Source organism: Trematomus bernacchii, unplaced genomic scaffold, assembly GCF_902827165.1.
Source record: "Trematomus bernacchii unplaced genomic scaffold, fTreBer1.1, whole genome shotgun sequence".
Lineage (NCBI taxonomy): Eukaryota > Metazoa > Chordata > Actinopteri > Perciformes > Nototheniidae > Trematomus > Trematomus bernacchii.
The window spans coordinates 4,183,211-4,197,240 of NW_022987727.1; the positions used below are offsets into that span (position 1 = coordinate 4,183,211).

General features: G+C 40.0%; 1 protein-coding gene across 2 annotated transcripts; it reads right to left on the reverse strand.

The window, feature by feature from the left end:
- Positions 1 to 930: 930 nt before the first annotated feature.
- spsb1 (splA/ryanodine receptor domain and SOCS box containing 1) lies at positions 931 to 11,687 on the reverse strand. Of its 2 annotated transcripts, none has more exons than XM_034145165.1 (3): positions 11,593 to 11,687; positions 5,090 to 6,034; positions 931 to 2,470 (listed from the first exon to the last, which is right to left on the reverse strand). In XM_034145165.1, the coding sequence occupies exons 2-3, from the start codon at positions 5,781 to 5,783 to the stop codon at positions 2,343 to 2,345; spliced, it is 822 nt and encodes a 273-aa protein (XP_034001056.1). In that variant the 5' UTR covers positions 5,784 to 6,034; positions 11,593 to 11,687; the 3' UTR covers positions 931 to 2,342. The 2 variants fall into 2 exon arrangements, with proteins under 2 accessions (XP_034001056.1, XP_034001055.1); XM_034145164.1 differs by having other exon boundaries at positions 11,497 to 11,673.
- Positions 11,688 to 14,030: the final 2,343 nt, after the last annotated feature.

The window sequence follows — 14,030 nt, forward strand, 5'->3', positions numbered from 1 at the left end:
GGGCTTCTGAAAACTCTTGAGTTTCCTTTATCAGCTGCTGAACATGACGTACATCTGTGCAAGCAAATGCATTTAGATGAACCTAATCCTGTGCCTCATATTGAAAGCTAAACCATTACAAGGATTAAAATGTCTCAGCTTCTGTATCATTGAAACTGTCCCATAGTTGGAGACACTAATCCCCCCCCTGCCCCTCTTTATATTGGTTTCCCTCAGTGCTAGTATCGTGTACATTTAAAAGCATCTCTCAGGTTTAAAGTGTGAGTCTCTGTTTTTTTTTTCCTTTGCTTGCAATTTAGTGTAACCCAATGTAACATAATATTCCAACAAGTTTATTCAGCTTTTATTTAGGTGGTGATTATTTTTGAGGAAACAGTTTGTGGCAGAAAGTAAGAGGAAAAACTTTGGAGCAGGAGACATTTCCCACCAGAATCTAACCGACTTTTAGACGGGAAGGAGTTACCTTCTGGAAATATAATTAAAAGAGGGCCCTGTACTATTTATGGAGGGAAATGTAGGGATCAAAGGATTTGGTTACTGAAAGCTAATGTTCCACATTGACTGGGTGGTGAAACTAAAATTACGTTTTTTTATTTGTATGAACACATTTTAAGAGTGGATTATGATGTTTGCATGGTAAATACAGTGTTTGTGTGAGAGTTTAGAAAGATAATTTCAAAAGGACTTCAAAAGATTTTTTGGTAACCATTGTGAAATAGTGTATCAAATGAATTCAATGTAATATGACTGCAAATTATAAACTGCCTTAAAAGTGTAATGCCTTTATTTTATCTGAGAATAATTCTGCTGAAACCATCATTTGCATAAATTAATTATATTGCCAAATTATGCAACTAAAAGGTTGGCTTTCCCCTATAGCTTGTGGACATTTCTCACAGTAGATTTCTGTAGAATGCACAATACACAACATAAACTTTGAAATAAACTTTAATAGATACTTACAAACAAATCTACAAGGTATACAAATAAAATGGAAGCGGCAAGCAAGGAAAATAAAGTGTGGCGCAGTGTGTCCGCATCCAGCTGAGTGCTGAATAAGGACCCTACCTGCACATTTAAAAAATACTAATAAACACTTCTATGATATGGCATCTGACAATCTGATCTTCTATTACATTTGTGCAGCACTTTGTGCGGATTGTCTTTTTCGGTCGTCATGGTGCCCTAAATCTGAAGTTTGGAGATTCAGGCACATTAGCCATTTACCTACATTGTCTGTTTCCAAACCCCCTTTACATGTCATAAAACACAAACACTACATCAATGGTTCTCAGCTATGTGCCTTTGAGACCCAAGAGTAGCAGGTTTTCATTACAAAGAACCACTTCAGTGGACATTTCATTGGTTAGTTTCCACTCTCTGGCTGAATATGTGCAAACCAGTGAAATCAGCTGATGGAGAGACTGGTTGAATTAAAAAACATTAACATCTGCACTCTTGGGCCCGTTCAGCATGTGGTTGAAATCTACTGCACTACAAGAAGCAGGAGTGACCGATTTAAAAAAAAGACGTGATTGTAATGAGAAATATTTCCTGCAGATGCATGCTACAAATAATCACAGTGACATTATCCTTCTGTTAACATTTCTGCTGATGTTGTTCCCGTCAGATGCATTGATGCAAAGCACACTTCCACATTAGAGAGGCCTTACAATGCAGTGGGAGTCGGAGCTGCTCTTCAGCTGCCTCACAGTGCATTCATCCACACTGCACTACAGACTCACTATGGGGTGGTCAGTATCTCCTGTCTGTGTTCAACCATTTAATCTAGTATTCATTTAAAAAAAAAAAATTCTACAAGCAACTACGATTTCATGTTATAATTCTCAATGTGAGAGGTTGACGTGTGTGTGCTGCCATCTTGTGGTCAGATGCCGTCAGTTCATTTCTGCACCAACTCCAAAAGTTTGATTTCCATCACACAATTTAAGCTAAATCAATAACAATTTAAAAGGCTACAATATATAAACTCATAATCTTTAAGCCTAGGGGACACAGAAGAGATACCGACCCCATGTGCCACATCAACCTAAAAACTCAGAGGTACACCAACATGGTGACTGTCAGGGCATCGTCTGGATCAGCATGTGCATAGTGCTCAGTGATTCCTGATTTTATAAAGTTAGAGAATAGAATTGCAAAGAGTCATAAAAACAGCATAAGAAACTCAAACGGTGTCCAAGACACAGAAGCATACTTGAAGGCTGAGTCAGTCTTTGAGGCTTGAGCAATGTTGTCAAACGGGTTCAACCCCAGAAGGATCCCAGAGAAACAGGAGAAGGAGATGAGGGTGTGCTGAGGGGGTGTGACTGTCCGCGGCGTCATTGGTAGAGCAGGTAGTTCTTGAGAGACTCCGGCAGGGGCAATCTATGGATTTCACCCAGGCGCTCTTTTCCTAATGCCACCCTCACCGAACGCCTACACAGGTCCATCAGAGAGAGGGGTTCAGCTGCAGGGAGACAAGAGGGGGAGAGGGGTGAGAGCATGTTTGGTGTGTTAGAAAGCAGTGTGTATATGTGAATATCCTTGGTTTACTTCTGTAACATAATTACATCACTATGCAACACTCGCGCTTCTATTGGCTGCGCTCTTACATATTGTACAAGGGGTGGGACATCTGTTAAGCGGTTGACAAAGTATAAATGAGCTGGCCAGCTAACCAATCAGAGCAGACTGGGCTCTGGTTTTAGACAGAGGTTGAAGAGAGGTGATGCAGCACAGGCAATATGAGAAAAAAACAAAACCTTTTTGAACATTAAAGTGTGTAAACATGTCAAAGTAGAAGCAAAAATAAAATTATGAAATCTGAAAATAAGCATAATAGGGCCCATTAAGCAACCTAAAAGAAAGGACTACATAAAAAAAATTAAATAAATCACCATTTGGATTTTTGTAATACTTTCACCACTTCACCTTGCCGTCAGTCAACCCTTTTGACATGGAACTTAAGGGATATATGCACAAAGCCTAAAACTAAGCCTCCAAACTCCATTGACGAAAACAGTAATTTCACCTTGTGTAACTCTGTGACGTCATTACAAACTCATTCATTCCGAGAGATCAAATATTTTTTTGACAAAAAATGAGTCGGTGATTTCAGTTCTCCGTCTGAGATGGATAAATATTATAAACAGAATACACTTAAACTGATCTTGATCTTTTCTTTAGGTGGCTAAAGTATGTTTTGCTGCTGCCCTTTAACACAGCAGCTCAGCTTCCTTGGTACTTTGTGTCTGGTTGCATGCTGACGTCATCTACTGTAGGCAATACACCGACTATAGATAAGTACCTCCTACCACCTCACTTCAAAGTACAAAACCAGAGCTTTTCACTGACAAAAGTGAGAGGACTGTGTATATAGTATCAGACACAAGAATAAAAAAAAAGAATTAACAAAAAAAAGGGAGCACAGAAGATGCTTGGCCTCCAATCAAAATTCGAATGAAATAGCATTATAACCTTTGTCCTCCATGTTCATGATTAATCAGATTGGGACATAAATTCAGTTTTGTGTAATACGACCCCATTCAATTACGATATTACATTGAAGCAGTTTTTGCTTTGAAAGACGGAAAGAAAGTTGAAGGTTAAAAATAAGTAAAATAAAAAAAGTATTGGCCTGGGTTATGTGGAGGAAGGATATCCAAAGGGGAAGGTCACAGTGATGTGAAATCCATTCTGAAGTATTAAACGGACCAAACCTCCTAGAGGTCTTATTAACAACACATCTGAATGAGTGCTTTGAATCTCTCCCTCCTGTTATGACTAAGTATTAGGATATTAAATCTATGTAATTTAGCAAATGTCTTTATTGTAGTTTACAAAGATTTAGGAGTGGGGTAACACTTGAGGTACTTTGCTCTATAGTTCTGTTATTTGTATAAATTAAAATAATTTGTCATTAAAAATATATTTTTCTCATTTTGTACTGCTTGTCAGAAAACATTGTGATGTATATTTAGGTTTTCCATTGCAGTGCGATACGAGTGTCAGTATCTGTGCAAAAACACCATCTTACTTGGAGGAATATGTACATTCTTTTTGCACTTTTAATGTAATAAGCCAACAAATTATTTAGCTGAATAGCCAGAGGATTAACTACATTTGGAGAGATAAACTGCCTTTATGATCAGGGTTTCCCCCTCTCTGCAACAGTAAGAGGAATGTCATATCAAATTGGATCTGGCTTTTATGCATATCTCTGCATCTGTAGAGCTTCTTTTCCACAGGCCTAAAGTAGGTCGAGGGATCCGAGCTGAACATAAAAATCTAATGAGCACATAGCACTTGGGACATGCGGGTAGTAGAGCATGTTTTCATGAGAACCTATGTCTCATTTAAAGCTCATAACCCTTTTACCATTAAACAATTGCCATTGATCAAATTGAAAAAATGCCGCCTTTGTCTTGGGGAAATTCAAGTTGCTTGTATGTTATGTAGGATTTGATGTTTTTAAAAAGACATAAAACGCAACCTAAGTTTAAAATCCCCAAGACAAAGTACAGTTGATAGATAAATCAATGGCAAGTTACAGTCTGAGATATATCTGTTATCTCCTTACTAAAATTAGGTCGGTGACATCATTCTCATGTGAGAAAAAGATTAATCATAGAACAGTTACATATTCATTATATGTAATCTGGACTGTCAGCCAATAATACAAATATGTCACATTTACAACTTTACATAATATCCGGAAAGGCAGCCATACTGATTTAAATCTGCTCTACAGTAACCTTCTGCAGATACACGTCCTGCTTCGACAGTATGGCAAACCATAAACTGTCCACCTTTGTTTTTTTACATCAATAAATTCAGCCAGTGGTTGTTAAAGAGTTGGACACAATCACAACGGGGACCAAGTCATTGTTTTGCAAGTCACAAGTAAATCTTTGCAGGTCCCAAGTCATGTATTGAATGCTAAACCTTTCCAGTGTTCACACATTTTGACCAACACATTTTCAATACTGCATTTTGTAAAGTCCACAGCTTTGGTAAACACGTATTGCAAAACACTCCCGCTCATGAAATAAAAGAAAATGTTAAAACAGTGACGGTTTATACTTACGATCGAGTCCATTTATGTACCGGATTCTTATTTCACAGTGTCCCCACACGGCGCTCACCACTGGGTACAGCTTCCTGCCCTTTAGTCCTCTGAATGCCACCCCTAGATAATGTCCATCCACTATGTAACCCAGCGTCCCCTCATCCATGTCCAAGACTACTAAAAGGGAGTCTGGTATTATGAAGGTGTCGTCTGGCTCGAGGAAGGCCGGGTAGGTTTTTCCTGGGTGATTCTTGCCGTCGTGGTAGAGTTTACTCCGGCACAGGTCCCAGCCCCAGGACTCGGCGTTGCTTCCTACCAAGGCTGTGTAGCCCACAGAGTGTAGCAGGGCCTCGCTCGTAGCCACTCCCACCACAGCGTGCGTGCCCCTCTGGCGCATAGCCCAGCTGATCTCCCACACATGCAGTCCCCGTGTGTAGCCAACGCGGCCTCGGATGGCGTCCGTGCTCTGCGCCACAGGGTGTCTGTGAAACACCAGCTTGTTTTCGTCTTTCACGAAGATGTTGAGCGAGCGGTCGTCGTTGTTCCACGAGTGCTGACCCTGGACGTCCCCGCTGGCCGGCGGCATGTCCAGCAGCAGGTCCAGACGAGACGGCTTGGTGTGACTCAGGGCCTGCAGCTCCAGCTTCAGGGGGCTGAACGCCGGGTCCCGCATATCAATGGTTTTGATGCCACCTGGGACTTTTTGCCCCATGCTCTGGATGGTTATAGCAGCACCCTCTTCCTCCCCTTCCTCCCCCTCTTCCTCCCCCTCTTCCTCCGCCTCTTCCTCCGCCTCTTCCTCCTTCTCCCTCCTCCCCCCTCCTCAAAGACTAATGGGGGGAGTAATCAGACACAGACCCTCTCCTCCACTGTGCTCCAGCAACCTAGGTAACAGGTTTGTTGCTCCACTGAGTCACTAGCAGCACACAGCAAAGGTCACACCAGGTGTTGTTTGAAGCCTTCCTGAAGAGATTAAAGGAAATGAAATCAGATAAGACAAACCAGTTCATTATTAACTAGGCTTAAAAGCAATCTTTTGGTTTGGAGCAGGACATGTTGGCATGAGATCCTACAAAACATCCTAAGTATGCCTTTTGGAAATGTTAGAGTGCATGTTTAATGGTAAATTTACTCAATGGTTTAACTACATTCAGTTCTATAACAGTAGACAACAGATTATAGCGGGGCTGTTAAGCAGCCTCAAAAGTGGCTTTGTTCTCATGTGATGTTTAGTGTATAGAAACATAAAGAAGGCAGTGTTCCATGAACTCAGGAAACTGTAAACGGAAATACAGATTTGCATGGATAACATTATCCTTAAAAAGGCAAGAAAACATCCATCTGCTGACCAAGACATATAATCAATGTGACCTATCTGAAATTAATCTAAAGTCGGAATCAGTCAGACTGTATGTCCTTGTTTTCCCTCCCTGGCAGTTCACTTTAACGTCTAGCCAACCAAGAAAGACGAGACCAACAAGTTCCTGCCACTCAGCTGTCATAAACACATCTCCTATGATTGAAAAGGTTAATGGATTAGACTATTTACAGAGTACAGATTGGCCAAATTACAATGAGCAGTTGAAAGGCTGCTGTTGACGTAAAATAACGTGTGTGCACAGCAGACAAAAACTTTCTAAACACATAATAATGTATACATTGTGAGCCATCGGCTTACTGTTAGTACTATAGATAATAGAAATATTTATACATTGGCTTCGTTAGGTACTTTCAAATTGTCAAGCATTGAATAACCTGAATAAGCCAAGAACATGCAGTCCTGTCTGTTTCTGTACTCAAATCGATTTTCCTAAAAAAAACTATTTGCAAAATGTATGACATCCACATTCTTTTTTTATAAATGGTCTTTATGATTTCCTTCAGTAAAGAACATACAAGGCGCGTTCACACCGGAGTACTTTTCCCCCGTACTTTTCCCCTTTAGTTCCGTTAGTACCCCTTATGTCGCGTTCACACCAAAAAGAGTACTTAGTGCGGGGAACTTTTACCCCCATTTTTAGTGCCTGCTAGAGAGGTGGTACCAAAAAAGTATCAATTTCTATTGGCTGGGCGAATTGCAAACCACGCCCCGTAAAACTCTGAAAAGTTTTGTGAAGCCGCCATTGTATTTGTGGCTTTAGCATTATTAGCATTAGCATTAGCCCCGAGCACCAACGGAGAGAGAATAACTTATGGCAACACAATCTTCCCTCAGGGAACTTATTCCGGTGTGAACGCGATTGGTACTAATGGCGCGTTTCCACTACACGGCCTCGCTCGGTATGGCTAGGCCTCGTTAGGACTGGCTCACTTTATGGCGCATTTCCATTACAGTTTAGGAACTGGGGTAGTATCTATAGTAACGCAGTGTAGGCGGAGAACCCCAGAAAAACAACACAGCCGTTAGCTGTTAGCACTCAGAGCTCACAGCTCCTCATATATGTTCAGAAACTAGACAAAAGCTAAACAAGTACAAACCACAGACTGCCTGTGTCATGGCGAATACAGTCGCTGCTTTATTTATGTCTGTATAGGCCGTTGTGAGTGTGGACGGTCGGAGCATATACTGCGTTAGCTTAGCCAATCTCCATTTAGAAAACACGCATTTTAAAAGGTTTTTCGCCTGCTGTCTGTCTGCAGACTTGTCAAAGCATTAATTCATGGTTTTTACTAACCGGTATCAGTATGTTGTTACTTCGGCATCATTTTGAAACGTGTATTACAATTAAATCACGGTCAAATATGTCCATCTTGTTGTAGTTGTAGCCCCCTTGCCAGCGATTCTCTCTCTAGTTTAGCATACTCAGCCCGACTCAGCCTCGTTGTCTCTGGCCCTAGACCCACGATTTTATGAGGCCAGAAAAACTGTGAATTAGGACCCGCCGGCCGGTACTAGGCCAAGTGGAAACGCAACCAAAGACGGGCCGCTGACGTCACAGCCCTCTTAAACCGTGCTCCGCGCTGTAGTGGAAACGCGCCATTAGTGCCCTGGGGTACTAAGTGCCGGCACTAAGTACGGCAAAGTACTTGGTGTGAAAGAGGCTATAGTGTCAAGCCTTCTCAAAAACAAACAACCTAGTGTTATTCGCCTGGACATATTCAATCTGTGTTGTTATACTTTCACAGATGTGCGACATGTTTTTGGACAAAACATGTCATGTATCAACTAAAAAAAGTTATGACCAATTTTGCCTAATGTGGCATCATTGTAGCGCAACTGCAGATAAACAAAAATAATGTTAAGCATATCAGTGGGACATTTTTAACATGAATTTGAACCTTATCTTTAGATCAAGCAGATGTACAACATATAGACCAATGTCTGTCAGCAGTCTATATTAATCATTTTATTATCATCATAAGCTCCTTTATTAGGAGCAGTTTATATAACAATCATTTCCATTGAGTGTTTGGAGCTCTACATTTCTAACGGGTAACCCATGTTATGATGTGCTCCTTTTGCTAAGTGAGTCATTTAGGATTGGGGCACACAAACAACATGAAACAAACATTAAACCTGATTTGATTAGTTGTCCTCAGTTCAAAACATTACGTCTCCGCCGACTTTTCTTGATAAAGCAGATACAATCCTAGAATTTGTGATGACATAATGTATCTAATTTGGCCTGGAAAGCTAATTAACATGAAAAGGAGCACTAAGCAGCACCTTCACGGACCGACACGTTTCAGCTACTATTCCCACAACATCCAAAAATAGGAGGAAAAAGAAAGAGGGGAAAACTCAAGCCATTTCTTATTATATGGTTGTCTAGTCAGAGGGAAACAGGAAAAGCAGTTAAAAAAAACGTCTGGCTTGAGGGAGACATGGCTTTTATGAGGCAGGAACAGAATTAGGAAACGGAGAAACTTCACAATAAAAGCCTGATTAAATCCTGTAGTGCTTTACTTCACCATCTCCATTACAATAGACCACAGTGGTTTGGGGGCACTTCCTGGGGAGCCTAAATACTTTTAAACAACATATTATAACTTGTGTTTACATTTGAATTAAAAGTGAACTAATTAAAACCCCAATGGGATTAGCTCAGGTCAAAGTCAGGGCAGGGTGTTACGTTACGTCCGCGGAGCCGTTACGTTGGACCAATCCACGGATTTCCTCACACACTCAATCTTTTCTCAGCTGCAGCTCCGCTTGGCTGAAGAGGGCATTGTGTAATGTGGAAAATTGTGCTGCAGTGCTGGGAAGGCCACTCTAATTGAATTGTAGACAAGAGTTCATTGAGAAGTGCTTTGGCTCTTCTTCTAATGCAAGTAAACAACCATTTAAATGGGTCATGTCTCTTCAGTAATTGGAAAACAGGAGGGAAGAAAAAGCAAGCAGCGGGTGGCCAGCATCTGAATGTAAACAATCTCTTTTTCAATGCATGTCCAGTATTCAGGGCGAGTGAAACATGTTCATTTGAGCTAGGAGTTTACTATTCCTCCCCCCGTCGTGGCAAAGGGCCACCTTAACACGCAACAACAACATGCTCTAGTAAATCAAAACTAAAAGAACAACAACATGTCTTCCCACATTTACCTTGAAATTTAAAACAAACCTACCAACTAGTAGAATAAAAACAAGTTGCTTGTGGCGGTAGGGGATACATTTGAGATGGGATCCTGGCCTGGCCTGGTTGGGGGCTCCTGGGCCCCCGGGTTGGTTTGGAGCTTATTAAAATGCATGAAAGGAAGGGCTTGCTGGATTTGCTGAGCCAAGGAAACACTTGTCTCTATTGTAGACCCAATTCAGACCGGGCCCACCTGAACTTAAGCCCTAGCTTGTTTGTTGACCTGCTGAGTGCATAAAGCTTAAGGTTCACCAAAGACAGTCATCCATTGTATCCATACACCGCTTATGAGTGTATAAAACTGTTGGTGAATATAAAACAACAATTGTTATGTCCCAATTAAATTAAAACTAGGTTTGATTCTTGAAAGGGGCTAATTTGACACTTTTCTTTTTAATCAGTTATAAACAAGTCACAAAAACAAAACAAGAAACCACATAACGTTACAATCACTGAAGAAAATATATTCACTTCACTTGTGTTCACTTGTACTTGGGTTAATCTCCATATTTGATTTTACCATTTAAATCTGTAGGACTGTATTTTCATTAAATGGGTACAATTTGTATTCACTCTTCATGAAATGGTTGGTTTCACAGACAATGTTGTTGGCAAGACTTCAATAGGTATCTATGGTGGCTGACTCAAGGGGTTGTCGTACAGATTTTCATTTGGTGGAGCAGTTTTGACTTTTGTCAAAAGTGGTAGAGAGACCTTTGTATCCTGTAGTACTACAATTCTGTTGAAAATGAATATTCACAGAATTAAAAGAACAAAGTAAGAATGTGTCTACTTTCCACAAAAGACCTTAGGCGGGGGAAGAAAATACATTTCTTTGTTTTGTCCTTTGCAGACCGATTCAATGTGATCACACATTTGAAACAACGCAAAGTATATAACCAGTAGTGTAACTCAGTAGATGTACTCATAGTGTACTTAAGTCAAATGTTGAGGTACTTTACTTGTGTATTTATGTTTTCTGCTACTTTGTACTTCTACTTCACTACAATTCAGAGGTAAATTGTGTGCTTATATTGGTCTCGACTATAATCTTTAGTTACTCCTGGAGTAAAATTCACAAGCTACCCTGCAGCATACAAAGTGATTCAAACTAGCTGCACCTTTAAGAACACTTTAATCAATAGTTATAATCAAAACATATGATATATCTTATTCTGAAATGGGTCGACCTGCATAATGAGTACTTTTGGTACTTTAAGTATATTTTGATGCTATTACTTGTGTACTTTTACTTGAGTAGTATTTTGAATGCAGGACTTTTACTTTTAAGTATGTATTTGTGAGTATTCCTACACTCTGCTACTTCTACTTTGTCTTAAGTACAAGAACGGAGTACTTCTCCCACCTCTACTCAAGTACCAGCTGAGTTTATGAAGGCCTTCTGCACAAGTTAACCCATAATAGCTCGTCGTGCTAGCTTATGGAAAAGCAGCCCGATCTTCACATAAACTAGTGGGCCAGGTAGCCGCGTGGGCTCCACCTGGCTGCAGCAATGTCCGCGCGACCACAGCCAGGACACAGGACAGAAGCAGCGCGTGAACCGAACGGTACCAGCCGCTGATTTGGAACATTGTTTGAGTTCACCTGGAGCGTTCGGTACTTACACAACAAGCAGCACGAACCGTGTTAGCAGGAACAGCAACAAACACGGCTCATGTTAATGAGGAGACAAAACAACTCCTTTTAAACTGCAAGTATGGGAAGTGACAACCCTTAGCGGGTGTTGTTTTCGATATCGAGTATGTAAATGTGATGTAAAGAGAAACACTGCAACCGAAACAAGCGCTTCGGCAGCCACCATATGAGCAGAAAACAGGAGGGGGAGAAACAGACCTGGTTGAGTTGGGACACAACAGACAGGATGAGACGGGGGAGGCTTCAGAGGCTTCACCTACTCCATCGTAGTTTTCCGTTTCCTTATCGTCTTACCTTTTAGCATTTCAGGCTGGACATGAATTAGGTGAAATGATGATGGCTGCTCTCTAACATCTCTCGCATCACGTGATAAAATGCTCCCAGCTGCTATGCTAGATTAGGACCTCCCTACAGACGGGCTGCTGCCCGAGCGAAGTCAGCTTCATGTTGGTATTGCAGTTTATGCGGATGTGATTTTTTTTTGGGTAGAAACACATTTCAATTTCAATATAGCCATGTAACTTTAATTGTAATTCTAAATCCTTAAACATTTGTATGGAAGTTCTCCAATATTTCCCAAAAGTATAAAGCAACGCAGTATACAATACTGTTACAATTAGAATACAATATACATATAATATAAATATAGAATGGAAAAACGTCATAATCAATAATGCTATAATAAATACTAAAGTTTTGGTTGTTATAAAAGCTAGTCAGACTTCAAAATGAAAGTATCCAAAACGAATGGCTTTTAAAATATTGTTAAATTGTCATTTTCAAGGTTCAAGGTTCTTTATTGTCAATCTGACATAGCTACAGAGTAATTATGCAGTTGAAAATCTTATGTCACAGGCTTCTCCAACAATGCAACATAATAACATAACATAATAACAATAAGAGCATGAGCAATACAAAAATAATAATAGTTATAAAAATGAAATAAAGTTATGATGTGGAATAGTGCAGTATGAGTCTATATACAAGTTATTGGAATGATATATATATATATATATATATATATATATATATATATATATATATATATATATATATATATATATATATTTTACATTTATATTTATTTGAAAAGAAGGACAAACAAACACAATTTGGATTTACAGCTTCAATTTAAAACATTTGTTGTAGCTACAAAATAAATATCCAAATAAATACTGTAATATCAAATAATGATAATAAAACTACATAAGAATCACCTTTTGACAAAAAATAAAAACTTCACAATGCCTGTCCTTTTGTATATAAAATGCAAAAAAAAAGGGTAAACTCATATTATCATTCTCCTTGTTGCACAAACATATACATTGGTTGTAATTTGTGCACCGGACTAAAAATATATACTTTTTCTGAATAAGAAAAATACTCACTAAACAGTCTTGTCCCAACATAAAACTAACTTCGGTCCAATGCATCCCGAGCACAGGATCTTTTTGATGTGTAACCTAACCTGCAAACTACACCGGGCCCACATGATGTCATGTAGGACATCACACAGCCAGTGTTCATTCACCTTAGATTTTAACAGTTAGACAGTTCGTTTTTAATAGGTTTTAATTAGTGAAACTATAAAAAGCTGCTTTTGAGCCTTTACTTTGTCTCTGGTACTCTCTGGTTGGGGGTTCTTAAACTGTGTGTCCTTGGTATCTTTATAATGGCTAATCTCAACATCTGTTATGCAGTGTACTTGTGTCTAAAATGCATTCCTGCAAATAATTATGCGGTTATTGTCTGTCCTAAGTGCATGTGATGTGTAATGGTGAACGGAAACATAATTGAACTCTCACACTCCATTCTGTCACACACACACACACACACACACACACACACACACACACACACACACACACACACACACACACACACACACACACACACACACACACACACCATATGACCAACTTCAGCAGCTGTGATTATGTTACAGCACCAGTGAACACAATGAGGCACTTTGTTCTTGACCTTCAGGCCTTTCAGTCCCCCGCTGACACTGTTTTAAAATAAAAGCTGAGTGTCATTAAGATGAGTGGAGATCCTTAACGTCAGTGTCTGCTGCTCAGGAAGTCAGAATCATACTCCAGTGACTGACACACTGACCCCAGGGGAATGTTAAGTATGGTGACTGGCGGGCCATGTGGACTGACAGCACGATGCTCCCCGCACACGACCCAGGGATGCAGTCACTTCTAATGTTTCAAGCACATATCTTCAGGAACAGGAGCTCCTTTAACACACCAACGTCCATTCATAAAAGAGAATGAAAACAGGCACAGCATTGTTGTTCCATTCTAGTGACCCCAGTTAGTGAATATCAAATAATATGTTGTGCAGCATACAAAAATGGAAGCATGCTCCTCTAAATCTGCAGCCCTATGAGTTCAAACACACACAAGCACCACATTTCACCTGAGTGAGAGAAAGATTAGGAGAATGTTGCCATCTAGTGGATTGTTTGGAATACACAATTTAGCTTGAGCCTCACATTAGGTTATTAAATCAGTCAGCATAAAGCTCTACTTCATTCATTTATTACTCATCCAGGACCACTTGAAATTCCTTGCAGAATTTTAGCGGCACGTGATGAGTGAAGTGCTAAGAGCTGTAAATATGAATGTTTGACTGTACAAACATCCTTCTCATCAATTCCTCTTAAACTTCTGTGTTTTTGCATTCATGCATTTTCCTGTTTGGCGTCTGATTTCTCTTTGACACAG

What these genes read in the sequence shown, in the direction of transcription:
- spsb1 (XM_034145165.1), bottom strand. Translation starts at nt 5,783, where the DNA reads ATGGGGCAAAAAGTCCCAGGTGGCATCAAAACCATTGATATGCGGGAC. An exon ending in GTACATAAATGGACTCGATC is followed by an intron (nt 2,471 to 5,089) that starts GTAAGTATAAAC and finishes GTCTCCCTGCAG; the next exon opens with CTGAACCCCTCTCTCTGATG.